At 48.1% G+C, this 24,117-nt stretch overlaps 1 protein-coding gene across 5 annotated transcripts in view; it reads right to left on the bottom strand.

Moving 5' to 3' along the window:
- The window catches only part of SHTN1 (shootin 1), a 175,792-nt gene extending 169,112 nt beyond the window's left edge, over positions 1-6,680 (bottom strand). For 4 of the 5 annotated variants that reach the window (XM_068258154.1, XM_068258155.1, XM_068258157.1 and 1 more), the window contains exon 1: positions 6,567-6,680. In XM_068258154.1, coding sequence (XP_068114255.1) covers positions 6,567-6,645 — 79 coding nt within the window. In that variant the 5' untranslated portion in view covers positions 6,646-6,680. Of the gene's footprint in view, positions 1-5,045; positions 5,151-6,566 lie in introns of those variants that run through there. The other variant, XM_068258156.1, reaches the window with a different exon arrangement.
- Between the last annotated feature and the right edge of the window lie 17,437 nt (positions 6,681-24,117).

Raw genomic sequence — 24,117 nt, 5'->3', positions numbered from 1 at the left:
CAAGCCTATAGCCTTACATTTTACAGAGCCACATCAACCCGACATGCAGAAAGCCTGTTTCGGACTTTTGGTCTTCAGTACATGGCAGGGATTGATATGGCTCTTTGGGATAGGGCTTGGACCAGTACAACCTGCCATGTACCGAGGAGGACCAAAAGTCCCAAACAGGCTGTCTACAGTACTTGAAGGGTTGATGTGTCTCTTTAAAAATTAAAGCTATAGGCTCACCATACACCAGCGGTTCTGGATGCTAGCCTGGCTACAGGGACATAGAGATAATTTGCATATTCAATAGTGGTGCATTGTGGGTAACCACTGATGTTCACTTAAAGAGGAAATGTATTGAAAAAAAAACCTTTGGGGGATACTTACCTCAGGAGGGGGAAGCTTCTGGATCCTAATGAGGCCTCCCCCGTCCTCGGCTTACCCGCCGTTGCTTAGCTGGGACCCCCAGAATCGCGGCGATGCAAATATTTACCTACCACGATCCTGTGCAGGCACACTAGCCGCTCTTCATTTGGGTTAAAGGCCGAAATAGCCGAACCCGATCAGTCCTTTTGCGCCTGCGCAGTAGAGCGGATAAGATCAGATTCGGCTATTTCCGCCTAGCCTGAACAAAGAGCCGCTACTGCGCCTGCGCTGGATCCCAGGTAATTAAATCCTCATCAGGCTTGTCGGGGGAGGATTCGGGGGAGCCAGCGCTGGGTTGCCTGCAGCTGCTGGGGACAGGAAAGCCTCATTGGGACCCTGAGGCTTCACCCTCCCGAGCTAAGTATCCAGCAGTGTTTTTTTGTTTAAGTACAGAGTCTTTTTAAAGCTGAATTATCGCAAATACCTTCTGTTTTAAGAAAGCAAATGACACCAATCATTCTAGTAAATGAGAATCACGCAATCAAAGGGAAAATGCTGCATGCACCACATTTGCGATCAGTAATAATCGTAATCGTGAGAATCGCTGCAGTCAGAGTAATCTTATAGGATTACTTGTGCAGCAGTGCTTTGTTGATCACTGAATCAGCAATTCACAAATCCCAGGCAAAACGCAAAAAGTGTGAATGGGCCGTAACAGCAAAAAGGTAGGACGCAACACTCGTCTACAATGTTTTCCCACACACTTCCAGTCCAGCCTGTACTTTAGTTCCCCTCTCCCCCCTTCCCCCTCATGCCTAAACGGCACGTGCACAGAGACAGGAAGTGGAGAACTACAATGCTAAATGTGGTAGAGCAGCCGTGATGGGGGTGTCTGTTGGGTATTTCACAGTAAGATCAGGTGTGCGACTTGCACATGTGACAGCAGCTTTGCACAGTATGGTTCTGTGGCGTGTCTGCCAGGCCTGGTAGCTGTCACGGCCTCCGAATCTCACTCCTAGTCTCCTCCAGGCACACAATACCTGGCCCATCCTCCCCTTCTACTGACAATCACACACACCTATTACCTGTCAGCTCCACCCACCTCTACACACTGCCTCAGGGAATAGGCCATGCCTGCCTCTAACAGGAAGAGCGTGCAAGAATGTGACAATGTAAACAACTTGTAACAAGTGCAGCACATGTCACATAAGGCATGCATACCTTACACCACTTATCCTGATATCATGCATGAATAGTCACCCATACTACTGGACGACACTGGCTGGACAGAGGGGCAGTGTCTGGGGGTGCAGGAAGTAGGAGACACAACAAGGGGCCACCTGTTGCTGGTTGGTAGAAGACGCAGTATCTGGGAGGGGAGGTGCAGTACAGGGATCTGGTGTTAGAGGACCTACAGAATATAGGGGTGCAAATGGGTAGAGATGCACTACAGGAGGCACCAACAGGAGGTTTTGGGTGTAATGCCTGACAGTATCTGGATGGGTGGACTAGGAGAACAGACGGTATGGCATTCACTATAGGGGGTCCTGGATGGGTGGAAAGTCAGGATCTGGGAGTGCAAATGGTATTAGGAGATAAATTGTAAAAATATATGTTGAAGAGGCAGAAACAGTATGGGGAACAAACACTGAGGAGCAACATACAAACCCTGTGGGTGAGCAGTATGGGGTGTTAACAGGTGCAGCCACTGGGGTGAGCAGTATTGGAGTGTACACAGGTGCAGACATAGGGGTGTGCAGTACTGGGGTGAAGTATAGGGGGTGAAGCTATGCAGTATTGGGGCGAGTAGTATAGGCGCGTACACAGGTGCAGAGGTGAGCAGTATTGGAGGTCTGTACAGGTGACATAGGGATGAGCAGTAGTACAATAACTGGAAAAGATATAATTAGCTGGGTGTGATGACAGGAGCTGACACTTGGGGTGTGCAGTATTGGGGCAAGTAGTATTGGAGCAGTATTGGGGTGTACACAGGTGCTGACATATAGGTGAGCAGTATTGGGGTATACACAGGTGCAGACACATATAGGTGAGCAGTATTGGGGTGTACACAGGTGCAGACACATATAGGTGAGCAGTATTGGGGTGTACACTGGTGCAGACGTATAGGTGAGCAGTATTGGGGTGTACACAGGTGCAGACATATAGGTGAGCAGTATTGGGGTGTACACTGGTGCAGACGTATAGGTGAGCAGTATTGGGGTGTACACTGGTGCAGACATATAGGTGAGCAGTATTGGGGTGTACACTGGTGCAGACATATAGGTGAGCAGTATTGGGGTGTACACTGGTGCAGACATATAGGTGAGTAGTATTGGTGTGTACACTGGTGCAGACATATAGGTGAGTAGTATTGGTGTGTACACAGGTGCAGACATATAGGTGAGTAGTATTGGTGTGTACACAGGTGCAGACATATAGGTGAGTAGTATTGGGGTGTACACAGGTGCAGACATATAGGTGAGTAGTATTGGGGTGTACACAGGTGCAGACATATAGGTGAGCAGTACTGGGGTGTACACGGGTGCAGACATAGGTGAGCAGTACTGGGGTGTACACAGGTGCAGACATAGGTGAGCAGTACTGGGGTGTACACAGGTGCAGACATATAGGAGAGCAGTACTGGGGTGTACACAGGTGCAGACATATAGGTGAGCAGTATTGGTGTGTACACAGGTGCAGACATATAGGTGAGCAGTATTGGTGTGTACACAGGTGCAGACACATATAGGTGAGCAGTATTGGGGTGTACACAGGTGCAGGCATAGGTGAGCAGTATTGGGGTGTACACAGGTGCAGACATATAGGTGAGTAGTATTGGTGTGTACACAGGTGCAGGCATATAGGTGAGCAGTATTGGGGTGTACACAGGTGCAGGCATAGGTGAGCAGTATTGGGGTGTACACAGGTGCAGACATATAGGTGAGCAGTATTGGGGTGTACACAGGTGCAGACACATATAGGTGAGCAGTATTGGGGTGTACACAGGTGCAGGCATAGGTGAGCAGTATTGGGGTGTACACAGGTGCAGGCATATAGGTGAGTAGTATTGGTGTGTACACAGGTGCAGGCATATAGGTGAGCAGTATTGGGGTGTACACAGGTGCAGGCATAGGTGAGCAGTATTGGGGTGTACACAGGTGCAGACATATAGGTGAGTAGTATTGGAGTGTACACAGGTGCAGACATATAGGTGAGCAGTATTGGGGTGTACACTGGTGCAGACATATAGGTGAGCAGTATTGGGGTGTACACAGGTGCAGACACATAGGTGAGCAGTATTGGTGTGTACACAGGTGCAGACACATATAGGTGAGCAGTATTGGGGTGTACACAGGTGCAGGCATAGGTGAGCAGTATTGGGGTGTACACAGGTGCAGACATATAGGTGAGTAGTATTGGTGTGTACACAGGTGCAGGCATATAGGTGAGCAGTATTGGGGTGTACACAGGTGCAGGCATAGGTGAGCAGTATTGGGGTGTACACAGGTGCAGACATATAGGTGAGCAGTATTGGGGTGTACACAGGTGCAGACATATAGGTGAGCAGTATTGGGGTGTACACAGGTGCAGACACATATAGGTGAGCAGTATTGGGGTGTACACAGGTGCAGGCATAGGTGAGCAGTATTGGGGTGTACACAGGTGCAGGCATATAGGTGAGTAGTATTGGTGTGTACACAGGTGCAGGCATATAGGTGAGCAGTATTGGGGTGTACACAGGTGCAGGCATAGGTGAGCAGTATTGGGGTGTACACAGGTGCAGACATATAGGTGAGTAGTATTGGAGTGTACACAGGTGCAGACATATAGGTGAGTAGTATTGGAGTGTACACAGGTGCAGACATATAGGTGAGCAGTACTGGGGTGTGCACAGGTGCAGACATATAGGAGAGCAGTACTGGGGTGTACACAGGTGCAGACATATAGGTGAGCAGTATTGGTGTGTACACAGGTGCAGACACATATAGGTGAGCAGTATTGGGGTGTACACAGGTGCAGACCTATAGGTGAGCAGTATTGGGGTGTACACAGGTGCAGACATATAGGTGAGTAGTATTGGGGTGTACACAGGTGCAGACATATAGGTGAGCAGTATTGGGGTGTACACTGGTGCAGACATATAGGTGAGCAGTATTGGGGTGTACACAGGTGCAGACACATAGGTGAGCAGTATTGGGGTGTACACAGGTGCAGACATATAGGTGAGCAGTATTGGGGTGTACACAGGTGCAGACACATAGGTGAGCAGTATTGGGGTGTACACAGGTGCAGACACATAGGTGAGCAGTATTGGGGTGTACACAGGTGCTGACATATAGGTGAGCAGTATTGGGGTGTACTTTGGGCTGTGCAGTACTGGAGTGAAGCAATGAGGTAGTGCAGTATTGGGGTGAGCAGTATCAGGGTGTACACGCTGGAGTAACACTAGAAGAGACACAATCAGCTGGGTGCAGACATTGGGGTGAGCGCTACTATTGGGGAGGGGGGTACACAATGCGTGGGGTGCAGATTTGGGCTGCATAGATGGGGTGAGGACAGGCAGGCTGGAGTCAGGACACGACAGGCAGGCACTGGGGTGAGGGGCGCCTGGCGGGTGTTCGGGGCGGAGAGTCACACAATGGGGTGTTGTAGCCGGAAAGGCACGTGGGGTGACCCGGTTTCGGGCGTCTCACCTCTGTCTTTCAGCCCGGTGAGGATGTGCAGCTCCTCCTCCTCCATTGTAGGTAGTGATGGGCAACACGCCGGCTGCCTCAATCCGGAAGTGTGAGAGAGGGCGGGGCCGCTGAGATCACCCGGCTACACCCGAGACATCGCCCGACACGGCGCTGCATATTCATAGCCTGGAATGTCTCCTCACCCGGATACTACTGCGCCCCATCACCTCTCACCCCATCCGCGCAACCTGCCCACCGGGCTATTCGCTGATGTCCCCAGATCACCCCCCCCCCCCCTTCCTCTCCCCATCACAGGATGCCCCCCATCACATCCCCATATTCACTGCTGTCCTCGTATCACCCCCAGTGCAGTCACCCCCCCCCCCCCCATTACTACAAGATGCCCCTCATATGCAGTCACCCCCCTCTCCCCAGCACAGGATGCACCCCATATTCACTGATGTCCTCAGGTCACCCCCATCACTGCAAACTGCCCCTCATATGCAATCACCCCCTCCCCATCACAGGATGCCCCCCATATTCACCGATGTCCTCATATCACCCCTAGTGCAGACATTCCTCCCCCCCTCACAAGCTGCCCTTCATATAACCCCTCTATTTTCCCCATCACAAGCTGCCCCCCTATTCCCTGATTTCCTTATATCCCCCCCAGTGTAGTCACCCCCATTACCACAAGTTGCTCCTCATTTGGTATCCCCCCCCCCCCCCCTCAACCACGAGCTGCCCACCACTACATATGGCATCAGCCAGTGTGGTCCCCCAGTCACCCGAAACTTGTCATTTCTGACAAGGCGTGCCACCCCTCCAGGTATACATGACACCATGTAATAAAAGGGTGCCTGGCACTAGAATATTGGTAGATTTAGGCTACCTGCACACTGCATGCGATTCCGATTTTTAATCGTTACTGCATGCTGCATTTTTTCCTCTTTCGGTTTGCATTCAGTGAAAAATCGTAATCGCAAAACGGATTTGCAGTGTGCAGGGAGCTTTAATGATATTTTCATATCTTACTAAAGTCTACTCTAATGCAAAGAAAAAACGTAAAATATCGGTATTGAATACACATTTTACTATAACTAACCCAACCCTACTCTCGCACAGTACCCTCCCCCCGACACGTAAACCTAACAGCTCATCCCCCTCCAGCTCAAATACCCTTCCTGATGCCTAACCACCCCACGTAGGCACCCCCTTTCCTGGCGCCCAACTCGCCACCTCCACAAAAACCACACTTCCAACCCCCGCCCCCCAATCCCCTGCCAAAAAAAATAGAAACCATTTTTTTCATGCACCACCATGGGCACCTATTGAAATATTGGCATAGAGGGGTTATTTGGACCCAAATTTCCCCTCAATATCGCTATTTCAATGGGCGCCTATTGCTTACATTGCTATTGCTTATTGCTCTCTCTGCAGCTGTTTCTGGCAGTTTTCGGTGCTCCATATCAATTGCTTTAGAGGGGCCCAATATACACTTGCACTGTGGCCACTAGGATATCCCATTGCCCACCTTACCATATCCTATGTGTGCCAGCATTCTATCATTGGGGCAGGCTGATTCTTCCTTTGCTATATAGCGCATCCAGCTACACATCAAAAGCTGTACACCCCACCCCCTCCATCATCCACTTCCTGTAGGTGACCTGGCTTCTATCCAACTGCCATACCGGACATCCAAGCTGGGCCCCATTTTTCAGCACACTGGATAATAATCTGGTGGCCATACACTTGCATATGGCCACCAGAATCTACCAATTGAATCTGATCAGAGATCTAATACTGCCACACACTTCAGATAGATTACACTATGAAATTGAATTAAAAAAAAAAAATTCTATGGAGCTGCCATGCCCCCAGGTCTCCCCCATCTAAAATGTGCTCCCCTGGGTCGTTCAGAGTGTTGGTATCAGTGCGCACACTCACCTGTCCACTGTTGTGCTCCTCCTATGTCCTTTTCCACTCCCTACCAGTGCGCCTGTACCCCTGGGAGGGAGGGTGGAGTCCATCGGTCATCCCGAAACCTACCGCCGCACACCAGTCTGCCCCCTTTTCAGCGAGAACCTTCCATCTGGAATGATCAATGGTTTTGATCAATTTCGTCTGTAAATCTAGTAAAATCGGGCATCAATCTCTGGCAGATTCGATCATAATGATCGAATCTGCTGGGGAAAAACAGACCGGTATATGGGCACCTTAAAGGAATACATCGGAGTTCGAAGAAAAAAAAAATACCTGGGACTTCCTCCTGCACCTGGCAGCCGATCTGACCCTCGCTGCCAGCTGGTGGCCCGGGGTTCCCTCCGTTGCAGATGCCATCGCCCCTGCGAGTGTGCAGCCACGCCACTCGTGATCGCGCTCACGTGGTCTTCTGTGCCTGCACAGAACGTTCCAAGTCATGCGATTGCAAGCGGCCTCGCACAGGATCAGAAGATGCCGATTTGGCAAGATCTGCAACAGAAGGGAACACCGGGCCACCGGCTAGGAACGGAGCTACAGCGAGGGACAGATCGACTGCCTGTTGCTGGAGGAAGCACCAGGTAAGTAGATCTTTTTTGTTTTTTTTTTTCTTCAAGCTCGGTCCTACCCTGTAAAGTGTTCTCCAGCTGACAGGCTGTTGCGAGGTAATGCTGGCCAGTTCAGCGCTGCGTAATACAGTATGTTGGCGCTTTATAATTACAATAAATCCGCTAACCCATACCGCATGCAGAGAGATATCTGCCACATACAGGCCTTGCCACATGCACAGAGATATCTGCCACATACAGACCTTGCCACGTGCACAGAGATATCTGTCACATACAGGCCTTGCCACATGCACAGAGATATCTGTCACATACAGGCCTTGCCACATGCACAGAGATATCTGCCACATACAGACCTTGCCACGTGCACAGAGATATCTGCCACATACAGGCCTTGCCACGTGCACAGAGATATCTGCCACATACAGGCCTTGCCACATGCACAGAGATATCTGCCACATACAGGCCTTGCCACATGCACAGAGATATCTGCCACATACAGGCCTTGCCACGTGCACAGAGATATCTGCCACATACAGGCCTTGCCACATGCACAGAGATATCTGCCACATACAGGCCTTGCCACGTGCACAGAGATATCTGCCACATACAGGCCTTGCCACATGCACAGAGATATCTGCCACATACAGGCCTTGCCACATGCACAGAGATATCTGCCACATACAGGCCTCGCCACATGCACAGAGATACAGTGGCTTGCAAAAGTATTCGGGCCCCCTTGAAGTTTTCCACATTTTGTCACATTACTGCCACAAACGTATCAATTTTATTGGAATTCCATGTGAAAGACCAATACAAAGTGGTGTACACGTGAGAAGTGGAACGAAAATCATACATGATTCCGAACATTTTTTTTACAAATCAATAACTGCAAAGTGGGGTGTGCATAATTATTCAGCCCCCTTTGGTCTGAGTGCAGTCGGTTGCCCATAGACATTGCCTGATGAGTGCTAATGACTAAATAGAGTGCACCTGTGTGTAATCTAACGTCAGTACAAATACAGCTGCTCTGTGACGGCCTCAGAGGTTGTCTAAGAGAATATTGGGAGCAACAACAGCATGAAGTCCAAAGAACACATCAGACAGGTTAGGGATAAAGTTATTGAGAAATTTAAAGCAAGCTTAGGCTACAAAAAGATTTCCAAAGCCTTGAACATCCCACGGAGCACTGTTCAAGTGATCATTCAGAAATGGAAGGAGTATGGCACAACATAGAAATGGCAGAAATGTATGGCAGAAATGCAGTCAAGAGGCCCATGGTGACTCTGGGCTAGCTGCAGAGATCTACAGCTCAGGTGGGGAAATCTGTCCATAGGACAACTATTAGTCATGCACTGCACAAAGTTGGCTTTTATGGAAGAGTGGCAAGAAGAAAGCCATTGTTAACAGAATAGCATAAGTCGTCCTGTTTGCAGTTTGCCACAAGCCATGTGGAGGACACAGCAAACATGTGGAAGAAGGTGCTCTGGTCAGATGAGACCAAAATTGAACTTTTTGGCCAAAATGCAAAGCACTATGTGTGGCGGAAAACTAACACTGCACATTACTCAGAATGCACCATCTCCACTGTCAAATATGGTGGTGGCAGCATCATGCTCTGGGGGTGATTCTCTTCAGCAGGGACAGGGAAGCTGGTCAGAGTTGATGGGAAGATGGATGGAGTCAAATACAGGGCAATCTTGGAAGAAAACCTCTAGGAGACTGCAAAAGACTTGAGACTGGGGCGGAGGTTCACCTTCCAGCAGGACAATGCCCCTAAATATAAAGCCAGGGCAACAATAGAATGGTTTAAAACACAACATATTCATGTGTTAGAATGGCCCAGTCAAAGTCCAGATCTAAATCCAATCGAGAATCTGTGGCAAGATCTGAAAACTGCTGTTCACAAACTCTGTCCATCTAATCTGACTGAGCTGGAGCTCTTTTGCAAAGAAGAATGGGCAAATACTTTAGTCTCTAGATGTGCAAAGCTGGTAGAGACATACCCTAAAAGACTGGCAGCTGTAATTGCAGCAAAATTTGGTTCTACAAAGTGTTGACTCGGGGGGGGGGGGCTGAATAATTATGCACACCCCACTTTGCAGTTGATTTGTAAAAAATGTTGGGAATCATGTATGATTTTCATTCCACTTCTCACGTGTACGCCACGTTGTATTGGTCTTTCACATGGAATTCCAATAAAATTGATTCATGTTTGTGGCAGTAATGTGACAAAATGTGGCAAAACTTCAAGGGGGCCGAATACTTTTGCAAGCCACTGTATCTTCCACATACAGGCCTTGCCACATACACAGAGCTATCTGCCACATACAGGCCTTGCCACATGCACAGAGATATTTGCCACGTACAAGCCTTGCCACATGCACAGAGATATTTGCCACATGCAGAGATATATGCCACATACAACCCTTGCCACATGCAGAGATATCTGCCACATACAGGCCTTGCCACATGCACAGAGATATCTGCCACATACAGGCCTTGCCACATGCACAGAGATATCTGCCACATACAGGCCTTGCCACATGCACAGAGATATCTGCCACATACAGGCCTTGCCACATGCACAGAGATATCTGCCACATACAGGCCTTGCCACATGCACAGAGATATCTGCCACATACAGGCCTTGCCACATGCACAGAGATATCTGCCACATACAGGCCTTGCCACATGCACAGAGATATCTGCCACATACAGGCCTTGCCACATGCACAGAGATATCTGCCACATACAGGCCTTGCCACATGCACAGAGATATCTGCCACATACAGGCCTTGCCACATGCACAGAGATATCTGCCACATACAGGCCTTGCCACAACCACAGAGATATCTGCCACATACACACCTTGCACCATACACACTGATATTTGCCACGTACAAGCCTTGCCACATTCACAGAGATATCGGCCACGTACAAGCCTTGCCAAATGCACAGAGATATTTGCCACGTACAGGCCTTGACACATGCACAGAGATCTGCCACATACAGGCCTTGCCACATACGCACTGATATCTGCCACATACAGGCCTTGCCACATGCACAGAGATATCTGCCACATACAACCCTTGCCACATGCAGAGATATCTGACACATGCAACCCTTGCCACATGCACAAAGATATCTGTCACATACAGGCCTTGCCACATGCACAGAGATATCTGCCACGTACAGGCCTTGCCACATGCACCGAGATATCTACCACATACAACCCTTGCCACATGCAGAGATATCTGACACATGCAACCCTTGCCACATGCACAAAGATATCTGCCACATACACGCCTTGCCACATCCACAGAGATATCTGCCACGTACACGCCTTGCACCATACACATTGATCTCTGCAACGTACAAGCCTTGCCACATGCACAGAGATATTTGCCACGTACAAGCCTTGCCACATGCACAGATATCTGCCACATACAACCCTTGCCACATGCACAGAGATATCTGACACGTACAAGCCTTGCCACATGCACAGAGATATCTGCCACGTACAAGCCTTGCCACATGCACAGATATCTGCCACGTACAAGCCTTGCCACATGCACAGAGATATCTGCTGCAGTCTTGCCACATGCACAGAGATATCTGCCACGTACAAGCCTTGCCACTTGCACAGAGATATCTGCCACATACAACCTTTGCCACATGCACAGAGATATCTGCCACATACAACCCTTGCCACATGCACAGAGATATCTGCCACGTACAACCCTTGCCACATGCACAGAGATATCTGCCACGTACAGGCCTTGCCACATGCACAGAGATATCTGCCACGTACAGGCCTTGCCACATGCACAGAGATCTGCCACATACACGCCTTGCCACATGCACAGAGATATCTGCCACATACAACCCTTGCCACATGCAGAGATATCTGCCACATACAACCCTTGCCACATGCAGAGATATCTGCCACATACAACCCTTGCCACATGCAGAGATATCTGCCACATACAACCCTTGCCACATGCAGAGATATCTGCCACATACAGGCCTTGCCACATGCACAGATATCTGCCACATACAGGCCTTGCCACATGCACAGAGATATCTGCTGCAGTCTTGCCACATGCACGTATTTTCACAGTAAGCAAAAATTGCTACTGCACAGAACACTCCCATGCAGGCCGCAGGATGGCCATAGAGGGGACAGGCAGCTGCTGGCCACGCAAGCACAGTGGCCGGCAACTAGTGAGTTGGCCGGCTTACGGAGGGAGACAGCGGAGGAATGGCAGAGCCCGGAATCACGGCGAGGGAGCAGGATGACTTCAGGGGGCTGGAAGAAGCTCCACAGAATTAGTCTTAAAGGCCAATTTTGGGGGATACTAGTTAACTTATCAGTTTCTTTTTGGGATGTGGGGGGAGAGAGTTCCCAGGGGAAACTCACACAAACCCGGGGAGAACAAACTCCATGCAGAGTCTGTCCTGTCACAGAACTGAACTGGGCATTCAGCGCTGCCAGCAGAGAATGCCATTCACTACATCACCATGTTTTTGCTTTTATGTTTCACAATCTATTACCAAACAACAAAAATATTACAAAGATGAATAGAAACCACAGTACAGTATTGACAATCCTAGTAACTCTGCAGACCAATTGCTTTGAACACCCAAAACAAATCAATGCTTCTGTCCTGCCTGGTATCAGTTTGCAGGCTTGTCATCTATCCCTCCTTTCTATGGATATATTGCAGTACTCACTGCCTTCATACTGACATCCAGTCACTTGGCATGGATCAATATTGATTTTAGAACAAGCTGTGATTAAAGACTGAATCAGAGGATCGGAGTTCACATAATGCCAGTGTCTGGAACAGGCTAAAGCATGCTGCTGGTGAGATGCGGAGAGAAAAAGTCACTTTAAGGGCCCTCTTGTGTCAGTCACAAGGTAGTGGCATTACAGTTCTTTAGCCTTTTGCTCTTCAGGGGTGTCAAACAAATAGAAAGTAGACAAAAATCTAAAACTGGAACCAAGTCAGAGGCTATCCTCTATGTTTAGTGGCCACCTCCCTTATAAAGTTCCCTGGTGTCTAATGAACCCCCCTCTCTCCCTTATACAGTTCCCTGGTGTCCATGGATAGTCCCCCCCCCCCCCCCATCCCACCACCACACACAGTCCCCTACCCCTCTATACAGTTTCCTGGTGTCGAATGCTTCTTCCCTCCCATATACAGTTCCCTGTCTAGTGGCCTCCTACTACCCTATCAGTTCCCTGGTATCTAGAGCTTTCTCCCTAGGACTTTCCTGGTGATCTAGGCTTTCACCTTCAGTACATCTTCCTTAGTGGTCTGGAGTGGGCCAAACATAATGCAATGTGGGAAAACTACTTGAGGGCCAATTTTGATGGCACCTTGGGCCAGATTTGGCCCACGTGCCGGAGTTTGACATGTATGCTCTATATTATGCATTACACAAACTGTTTTGTAAACTTTATTTCTAAAACTTTTTAAGATCCAACACTATGGCACTCCCTACCTCCACCCATTAGGGCAGCCCCCTCCAACACCTTCAAGAAGGCCCTCAAAACTCACCTTTTCACTCTGGCCTACCACCCCTCACAAGTGCTCTAAACCCACAGCTGAACTCTGGTCCCCCCTACCTTTCGTGTCCCTACCTCTCCCGCTAGATTGTAAGCCTTTGGGCAGGGTCCTCCTTTTGTGTCCTACCTCCTTACTGTAAACCCATGCTATGCATTTGAGTGAACCTACCTAATTTCCATGCTCCCATCCAGTGACTGACTAAGCATTACCTGGTACTCATACTGTGCTGAGTGATCTGGTTTTCTTGTATTCCTGTATTGTCATATTGCTTTATGTCACCCCTAAATATTGTCTGTAACCTAAATTAATGTCCAGCGCTGCATAATTTGTTGGCCCTGTATAAATACAATAAAATAAATAATAAAGATCTGTCATTGAAACCTCGGTACGTTTGCCAGGAAATCAGAGACATTCTTCTGCAATTTTGTTTTGATTAAACACGTCACATTCCGGGGGTTTTACCCCTTAAGATTCCTGACCATTTTTGGCATATCAGCTGTGTAGCAATAATACAACAATAACTTTTTTATTATGCCATCAAAGTGATACACTATTTTTTAGACAGACAATCTAAGCTCTCTTTGGATAAGATTTGTTTACGAGAATTACTTTTATAATCTTTTCATAGGAAAAAAGGAGGCGTAAATGCAGAAAAGACTTCATTTTACACACCAACTTTCACACAACAAGTGCCACAGTTTTAAAGCACCTCTAAATATATTATATACTGTATTTATATCTCGTTCCAGTTAAAATTATACCCTACATGGCAGGTTTCATTGCTAGTTGGGAATGTGGAGTACCATTATCGCCAGCCTATGCATCTGTAGTGATTGGATCAGATCGCTATGGGGCACAATTTGGGGACCCCAGTGTTGTACAGATACATTGCTAGGCAACAGCATAGCGATGGGTCTCAGAACTATCGCCCTAGTGATCGCGTCTGATCACTATGGCAGCTGCCATTACAAGTGTCCGCTAAGTTTAAGGCTAATTATTGGTGACACAAGGAGTTAATATCTTGCTTGGGGGGGGTTGTCTAGTAAACATTGGTTAACCACTTAAAGGGGAACTTCAGCCTAAACAAACATACTGTCATCAAGTTACATTAGTAATGTTAATTAGAATAGATAGGTAATATAATCTCTTACCCACCCTGTTTTAAAAGAACAGGCAAATGTTTGTGATTCATGGGGGCAGCCATCTTTTTGGTTGAAAGGAGGTGACGGAGCATGAGACAGTTCCTGTCTCCTGATAACCTCTCCCAGCTGCATGCACTAGGCTTAAAATGTCAAGTTCAAAATGTAGAAAAAACAAAATTGCACCAAAACAGCAGAACGAGATCATCAGAAATCCCATCATGCTTTGCACAGCATCAGGGGAAAAAAGCCCAGGCAGTTTTCTTCTGTGCAGCTAAATAGGAGGCTTGTATAAAAGAAACAAAGTTCTAATGCTGTGAAACTGTTAAAGAAACACCAAGCCTTTTCAGTGCTGCCGAGTCGATTTTTAGTCTGGAGGATCACTTTAAATACCAGCGGTCTCTGCCCCCTTAAGGACCAGAGTCCGCTGGTACAAGAAATGGCAGAACGGTGAATTGCAGCACATACCCGCCGCAATTGCCGTCAAAGCCGGGAACCTCAGCCACCCAATCTGCCGTCTATATGACAGCAGAGTTCCCGTGAGCCGGTCAAGAGCCACTTTCATTGGCTTCTAACCCTGGCTATCAATGTAAGCCAATGGGAGCTGCTTACGTTGATAGACAGGGTCAGGAGCCAATGAAATCGGCTCCTGAGCCACTCGCAGGGCTCTGCCGTTAGAGACGGCAGAATGAGTGAGCTGGGACAGGGCGGGAGCGGCGGGAACGCACAGCATTGGTGTATTGAAATCTACGCCCTGGCAGCCAGATAGCCATTAAAATGGCGTAGATTTCAATTAGCGCGGTCCTTAAGTAGTTAATGGTGACACTGACTTTCTCTTTTTTCTTTTTACATGAATGAGTGCGGCTATTAGCAGCAGTCGTTCACATTTAAAGGGACCCTGAGCAGTGGCTAAAAAATGAAGATTGGACTTACCTGGGGCTTCCTCCAGCCCCACCGACATCCTCTTCTTCCCTTTGATGGTCCCGCTGCCGGCTCTAATAATCTGGCGACTTCAGCTGAAGGCGCACCCTGTACATCATCACCCTGGTCGCTGTAAGTGTCCTTCACATGTGTCCTTCTCTAAAGACAACCTTGCATGTGCAGGACTCTTACGGTGACCGGCGTGATGACGCACGGGGGTGCGCACTCACAGTTGATTGTCGGAGTCGGCAACACCAAAGGAAAGAGGGTGCAGAGGGATCTCGCGGGCCATATGGGGCTGAAGGACTGTTTAGAGTCCTTTTAAAGGAGTGGATGATGGGAGTGCATGTGCACGAGCATGCAGCAACAATTCCATGTACAGGACGACTAATTAGGACATGAAATTCACGTCCAAAAATTTAAACAAGTTAATGCTATTGTATAATTTTGTTGGCTGGCTTTAGTTTTCTACAGAGATGGGACTTAAAGTGGACCCAAATTAAAAATACAAGATTTCAGAAATAAAATCTATTTTCTAACTTATAATAATAGCCTTTTTTCAGCTGCATGACGACAAATATAAAATATTTTACATTTATTGGAGGAACCGCTCCCTTCCTTTCATATTCCCGGGACAGAATCCGGCAAACTGTTGGAGTAGATGGTGTCCAGCAAAGGAGGAATTGCTAAGGGCTGCCACCTGTATAACCCTAGTTTTGAAAAGAGAAGGGCGAAAAGCATGCACTGAAATGCTCATAGGCTTGAAAGAGTTTATCTTTGTATGTGTCAGAATAGTGCAACTAGACATTTTGAATTTAAAAAAATTTTGGTTTGGGTCCGCTTTAATGTGAAAACATCCACTACGCTGTGATGCAATACCAGGCGGCTTTCACCTCTGCCACCCACTAGCAAAGCCGCTAAGAGGGGGAAAGGTTTCACTGAAGGCCACACAGGAGTGTGATGGGGGAGCTCGCATGGCTGGACTGCACTGACTGGCCCGACTGTAGGACTTTCCAGGGCAAATTGCGGAGGATCCAGATGGCGCAAAAGGACAGCGAGGAAGCGTTTAGCCTAAAAGGGGCTGGAGGAAGCCCAAGGTATGTATATTTTTTTCACAATCCCCCCCCCCCATTTTCAATACACTTTAACCACATAACGACCGCATCACGCCGATGGTCGTGACCGCGGCAGCAGCCCCAGGACCGCCTAACGCCGATTGGCGTCAGGTCCTGGAGCTGCAGTCTCCCAGGGAACGGCCGTGCGCATGCGCGATCGTTCCCTGCCAGTTCACAGAGCGGAGCTCCGTGAATAGCCTGCTAGCCGCCGATCGCGGCTAGCAGGCTGTTTGTAAATGAAAGGGGAAAGAAATCCCCTTTGTTTACTTCCGTACAACGCTGCCGGGGACTGACCTCTGATTGGCTCAGGATCGCCGCACTCTCATAGGCTGATGCCTATGAGAGGCAGAACAGGCCTGATCGCCGTCCTGTTCCATACAGAACATGGAGGGGAGGAAGGGAGAAACAGCCTCGTACTGGATGAATAGAAAGAAAAAAAAAAAAAAAGCTGCCACAGTGATCGGACACCTCCGGCAGCATGTCCCCTTAGGGACACAACAAGGAGGTAAGTCCAATCGCTGGACTCCAAAGCTGGGCTGTGCAGGAGGCTGAAAACCTGCACAGCCCAGCTTAGCTAAAAAGAACCTGGTCATTGGGGGGGGGGGGGGGTTTAAGCCTGGGGACCTTAAGTGGTTAAAGTGACACTGAAGCGAATTGGTCATGTAGTACGGATAATTAATAGAACATTAAAAAGAGGCTCTGTGACAAGGGCGTAGGGCCCGTGGTCGCAGCGGTCGCCTTGGCGACCGGGCCCGGCTCCTGAGGAGGCGGGGGAGGGGCCCGGGGGGCCCATCTCCGTTTGGAGGGCCATGCGCCCGTTCGCGCTGGTAGGAGTGAGCCGCAGCCGCGGGGAGGGCAGCCCGACCTCTTCCTCCCTTCCTCTCCCGGGGCCCCCCCTCAGATGCAGAGTAAGCGGCTAACGGAAGCGCTATAGGCAGAACTCACCTCCCTGCGTTCCACTCGCCGCTGATCTCCTCTCTGGCTGGCTCTGCATAGATGTTACACACGCAGCTTCCGGCTAAACAGGAAGCTGCGTGTGTAAGCATCTATGCAGAGCCAGCCAGAGAGGAGATCAGCGGCGATTGGAACCAGGGACGGAGGTGAGTTCTGCCTATAGCGCTTCCGTTAGCCGCTTACTCTGCATCTGAGGGGGGGCCCCGGGGAGAGGAAGGGAGGGAGAGGTCGGGCTGCCCTCCCCGCGGCTGCGGCCCCCCCCTCCATTATGGGGACGGGCAGCTACCTAATCTATCCTGGGGGGCAGCTACCTAATCTATCCTGGGGGGCACCTACCTAATCTAACCTATACTGGGGGGCAGCTACCTAATCTATCCTGGGGGCAGCTACCTAATCTATCCTGGGGGGCACCTACCTAATCTAACCTAATCCTGGGGGGCAGCTACCTAATCTAACCTATACTGGGAGGCACCTACCTAATCTATCCTGGGGGCAGCTACCTAATCTATCCTGGGGGGCAGCTACCTAATCTAACCTAATCCTGGGGGGCAGCTACCTAATCTATCCTGGGCGGCAGCTACCTAATCTAACCTAATCCTGGGGAGCAGCTACCTAATCTATCCTGGGGGGCACCTACCTATTCTAACCTAATCCTGGGGGGCAGCTATCTAATCTATCCTGGGGGGCAGCTACCTAATCTATCCTGGGGGGCAGCTACCTAATCTATCCTGGGGGGCAGCTACCTCATCTAACCTATACTGGGGGGCACCTACCTAATCTATCCTGGGGGCAGCTACCTAATCTATCCTGGGGGGCAGCTACCTAATCTAACCTATACTGGGGGGCAGCTACCTAATCTAACCTATACTGGGGGGCAGCTACCTAATCTAACCTATACTAGGGGGCACCGACCTAATCTAATTTATACTGGGGGCACCTACCTATCTAACCTATACTGGGGGCACTTACTTATCTAACCTGTATTGGGGGCACCTAGCTAGCCTATACAGGTGGCAACTAAACTGGCTACCTATATTGGAGGCACCTACCTAACTAACCTATACTGGGGGCACCTACCTATCTAACCTACGCTGGGGGCAACTATTCTGGCTACCTATATTAGAGGCACCCACCTAGCTAACCTGTACTGGGGGCACCTATCTATCTAACTTATACCGGCGGCGCCTGCCTATCTCATCTATACCGGGGGCAACTATACTGGCTTACCTATGCCTGACTACCTATACTGGGGGTACCTATAGCTGGCTATAGGGATTTTGATATGTGTGTGCATCCGTCGGGTGTTGTCGGGGGAGGGGGGGCTGTTGTTGCCGGGGGGGGGGGGCCCACATCCAGATTCCGCATCGGGGCCCAGAGGTTTGTAGCTACGCCACTGCTCTGTGACCAAAAAAAAAGTTCCCCTGGGGGGTAGTTACCTCAGTAGGAGGAAGCCTCAGGGTCCCAATGAGGCTTCCCCCTCCCCTGTAGCTGCAGGCAAGTCCAGCGCTGGCTCCACCGAAGCGTCCTACAATCCTGGCTCGACAAGCCTGACAAGGCTTGATATATTTACCTTCCCTGGCTCCAGCAGGGGGCGCTGTTGCAGCTCTCAGCACGGAGATAGGCGGAAATAGCCGATCTCTGTTGGGACCGCTCTACTACGCAGGCTCAGGAGGCTTGTGCCTGCGCAGTAGAGCGGTCCCGACAGCGATCGGCTATTTCTGCCCACCTCCGAGCAGAGCCAATCCTGTGCTGGAGCCAGGAAGGTAAATATTTACATGCCCGCTGTTCAGAGGGGCACAGCGAGACCGTCGTGGGACACAGGAGGACGGGGGAAGCCTCAATAGGATCCGGACGCTTCCCCCACCCGAGGTGAGTACCCCCAGGGGAACTTTTTTTAGTTACAGGTTTTCTTTAATAGAAAAGAAAAAATAGTCTCATTTTTTATTTTCAGGTATATATCTTTTTTATAACATTGCATAATTCTTTAATAATTGCAGTTTCCACAATACACTCAGCATTTTAAAGGATTTCACAGAGCACACTACTGACCCCTTGAACTTCTCTGCAGAAAACCAAAAAAGAAACATTGACAGTTGAGATAAGTGCTTCAAAAGACAGTGCTGTCCACAACTTTATAAAGTCGCAGAGTTTACGGAAGCTATTTTGCATAGATATATAGTTTCTTAACTCTTCCTGTACTGGACTGGACACAATATGACACATCTGTGCTAATAATGTTTTATTTCTTAACAGTACTACACATACAAAATCATATAAGTTTATTTTCATTTCAGATTCCCTTAAAGAGAATCTGTACTTAAAGGTAACCTAAACTGAGAAGGATATGGATGTTTCCTTTTAAACACCACCAGTTGCCTGGCAGCCCTGCTGATCTCTTTTGCTGCAACAGTGGCTTAATGATCACTCACCTGAAACAAGCATGCAGCTAATCCAGTCTGACTTCAGCCAGAGCACCTGATCTGCATGCTTGTTCAGGGGCTGTGGCTGAAAGTATTAGAGACACAGGATCAGCAGGAGAGTCAGACAACTGGTATGATTTTAAAAGGAAAAATGCATGTCCTCAATTTAGGTTCCCTTTAAAGCAATGCCCGAGGGGTACTCCAATTGGGAGGGGGAAGCCTCTGGATCCTATTGAGCCCCATCCTCCTCCGTCCCACGAACGGCGGCCATGTAAATTTTTACCTTCCCAGCTCCAGCACAGGTGCGGCTCTCGGCTCAGAAATATCCGATCCCAGTCAGGTCCGATCTACCCGACTGGGATCGGCTATTTCTTTCTATTTCTGAGCCGAGAGCCGCAACACCTCTGGAGCCGGGGAAGGTAAATATTGCACAACCTGACAAATTGCCGGCTGTGCATTGAGAGGGCCAGAGTGAGACCACCGTGGGACGGAGGAGGATGGGGGAAGCCTTGATAGGAACCTGAGGCGAGTACCACCCACGGGCATTTTTTTTTTAGTAGAGTCTCTTCAAATTATTCTTACCTATTTGACATCAACTTCCATGTTGACTACATCATCCGAAGCGGAGCGTTCCTTATATAAGCAATTCTGCGTTGTCACATCACGTTGGATTGGTTTACTTTCAATAAGTGGTATCTCTAATTTGTGGACCACTCAGTGTAAAAAGTTTAGTAACATAACCATTTTAGTTCACAAATTTCTACAGATCATAGATACTCATTTGGGGCATGCATTTGGACTTGGTGCGGCTAGTTTGAGCAGTGTGTTTTAGTAATGCAGTTGGGGACTGGTTTGTGTTAGGCAAGGGTGTTCGTGTCAGCAGTTTTGGCATGTGTTCCACTTTGTTCATTCATTCAAACCTCCCCCTTATCGTAGCTCAACTTTGACACACACCTTGCTGTTCCTCTTAAAGAGAACCCGAGGTGTGTTTAAAGAATGTTATCTGCATACAGAGGCTGGATCTGCCTATACAGCCCAGCCTCTGTTGCTATCCCAAACCCCACTAAGGTCCCCCTACACTCTGCAATCCCTCATTAATCACAGCCATGCTGTGAGGCTGTGTTTACATCTGTAGTGTCAGTCTCAGCTGCTCCCCCGCCTCCTGCATAGCTCCGGTCCCTGCCCCCGTCCCTTTCCTCCAATCAGCAGGGAGGGAAGGGATGCAGGCGCGGACTGGAGTTCTGCAGGAGGCGGGGAGAGCAGCAGACTGACACTATAGAGATAAACACAGCCAGCTCTGACAAGCTGTTTGTCAGCAGCGTGGCTGTGATTTATGGAGGGATTGCAGAGTGCAGGGGGACCTTAGGGGGGTTTGGGATAGCAACAGAGGCTGGGCTGTATAGGCAGATCCAGCCTCTGTATGCAGATAATATTCTTCAAACCCACCTCGGGTTCTCTTTAAGGAAACCCCCTTCCTGAAGCCAAACCACCTCATCGGAAAACCCTTAATGATAGAAAGGGCTATGATAATCTAGCTTCTTAAAGCTCATACCCACGTTCAACATGCACACAATCACATGACCAACACGACAAACCACACAACCTGACGAAAACCACAACCTGTATGTCCACTCGCCTAGACGGCTAAACATCCAACTCAATTAACATACTGTGCACGCAAGATGGACTAATGATGGACTATACATTAAAAACAAGTATAAGTCTTTCAACTTGTACACACGCCCGAACTGCATGATATCAGACCAACATAGATCCGACAGTTGGATCGAGCAAACCACCTGTTATCAGTTGCTTGTCAAGTTTGCATGTGTACACATGCCTGATTATCATCCAACAAACTAGAGTCAGATGATAATCAGGCTGCAGGTTGGTCCGTGTGTACTCACCTTTAAAGAAAACCTGAACTGAAAATTAAACGTCAAAATAAACATACACAATGTTCGGTGTAGTCTACTCCTCAATCGCTTTCTCCTCTCCTGGGTCCTGTTTGTCCACTGTGATCAAGGGAATTCTCCGTCCTCCATTTTGAAAATGGCCATTACCCCATAACAGCTTTCTGGTCAGCACACTGTTAAACTGTAACATCGCCCACTTGAGCCATAGGGAAACAGACATTACTTGGCACAGCAGTTGTCCTCTCAGTTATAACTGACAACAACTGATAAATAACTGACAGCAACTGATATATTTCAGTTCTGACAAAATGTTGTCAGAACTGGGAGGGACCATTGTCAGAAGAAAATGGTGAGCTTCTGAGAGGAATTGATGGCAAGGTAACTATGTAATGTTCATTTGAAGTTACCTCATGTGTTTATTTTAAATAATTTTACTCAGTACAGGTTCCCTTTAAGGCTCACACACACAACAATGTAACTATCTTCCAAAATTTTCTGTTGGAAGGTAAGTTGGGCGTGTGTACGGTTGGCAAACAACCACATGACCAACTGATAACAGGTTGTTTGCCAGATCCAAGCGGTGGATCAACCTGCCCAAATATCAGGCAGGTTGGAACGTGTGTAAAAGTCTTTCGAACAGCTTTGTTGCTTTTGATTGTGGACATGTTTAGCTTGCATGCATAGTATGTAAGCGAGTTGGTTGTTTAGTTGGTTAGGGTGTGTATACGTTCTTGTCAGGTAAACAACTTATTGTGTGGTTGTTCATGTTGTGCGGTTGTTTGTGCAGTAAGTTGGATGTGTGTATGAGCCTTTAGTGTGCAGCAATGTAGAATACAGGAGAAACAGATTAAATTAGCACGTCATGGCTAATGGCTCTCTTGGCTGTTATACACTAAAGGTGGCCACACACCATACAATTTTTTAAATATCTGTTCAATTTAAGAATTGCAATAAATTTTTCTGACTGATTGTAACATTTCAAAAATATGACCAATGTACCACACACATATGTTAAATTTTCCACCCAATTATGATAAAAATGATTGGAAACTAACAAAATTGGTAGGGTGTGTATATTAATAAATTGACAATCCAACACACACCATACAATCTTTAGAAAGATTGAAGAAAAATATCTGGCAGTCCGGATCGATTAAAATCGAAGAAAACGGGAAATCCGATCGGATTTTTCAGTCGAATGAAAAAAAAAGCTTTTGATTTTTTTCGGGAGATACGATCGTTTTTATCGAATTACTGTAAAATCGGATCATTTTATTGTATCGTGTGTGGCCACCTTTAGAAGAACAAAAATGTATTCACAACTTCCTTTTACAGACACAGAGGGCAGCCAGGCCCATATGCAATTTACTTTTTCTCCTGAGTTTTCTCCTAGGAGTTAATTTTTCATCTTCGATTTATATTAACTTTTCAGCACTTTGCTATGCCAAAGTACCACAAAGTAGGTGAAAAAGTACTGTCAAAATTATTTTGAGTATTTTTATGCTTCCTGGTGATTTAAAGGATACCACAACTGACATGTGGCATAATGAGATAGACATGGGTATGTACAGTGCCTAGCACACAAATAACTATGCTGTGTTCCTTTTTTTCTTTCTCTGCCTGAAAGAGTTAAATATCAGGTATGCAAGTGGCTGACTCAGTCCTGACTCAGACAGGAAGTGACTACAGTGTGACCCTCACTGATAAGAAATTCCCCCCTTTTTAGCTCTTTCCTGCTCTCAGAAGCCATTTTCTGCTAGGAAAGGGTTTTATAGTTGGAATTTCTTATCAGTGAAGGTCACACTGCAGTCACTTCCTGTCTGAGTCAGGACTGAGTCAGCCACTTACATACCTGATATTTACCTCTTTCAGGCAGAGAAAGAAAAAAAGGAACACAGCATAGTTATTTGTGTGCTAGGCACTGTACATACCCATGTCTATCTTATTATGCCACATGTCAGTTGTGGTATCCTTTAAAAGGCATTTTATTGACAAATTTGAAAATATCAACCAGGAGAAAACTCAAGTGAAAAAGTGAGTTGCGTAAGGCCCGGGATGTAGTAAGTACATTTCTACTAAAAAAAACTGCACACACAGCCAGATTTATCATAAGGCATATAGGCACGTGCCTACATGCGCCTGATGATGGAAAGGCAGATCCCTCTCCTCTCACAGTGCCTTCCTCCTTCCCTTTGTAGAGTCCTGATGAGAGTGTAAATGAGAGGATACTTACCCAGCTCTCGGCATTCCACTATCGGGATCTCCCTTCAGTCAGGGGCACCTCTAGCTACCCAATACTGAGGGTCCTCTAATACTTGGGGGAGCCTGCAGCTACTTATGACGGGCAAGGAAAGTAAGGGTGAAGCAACAGCTGGACCAGCCAGCACACTTGCGGTACAGTTTGGCGGGGGGTTGTAGATCCATGGAGGGCAAAGTCTAGGGGTGCCAGGGCATCTGTGCCTATAGGCTCCAGTGATGTAAATCCGGGCCTGACTGCACACCT

This window comes from Hyperolius riggenbachi, chromosome 10, assembly GCF_040937935.1.
Source record: "Hyperolius riggenbachi isolate aHypRig1 chromosome 10, aHypRig1.pri, whole genome shotgun sequence".
Taxonomy (NCBI): Eukaryota; Metazoa; Chordata; class Amphibia; order Anura; family Hyperoliidae; genus Hyperolius; species Hyperolius riggenbachi.
This window is presented reverse-complemented; position numbering and strand designations above follow the sequence as displayed.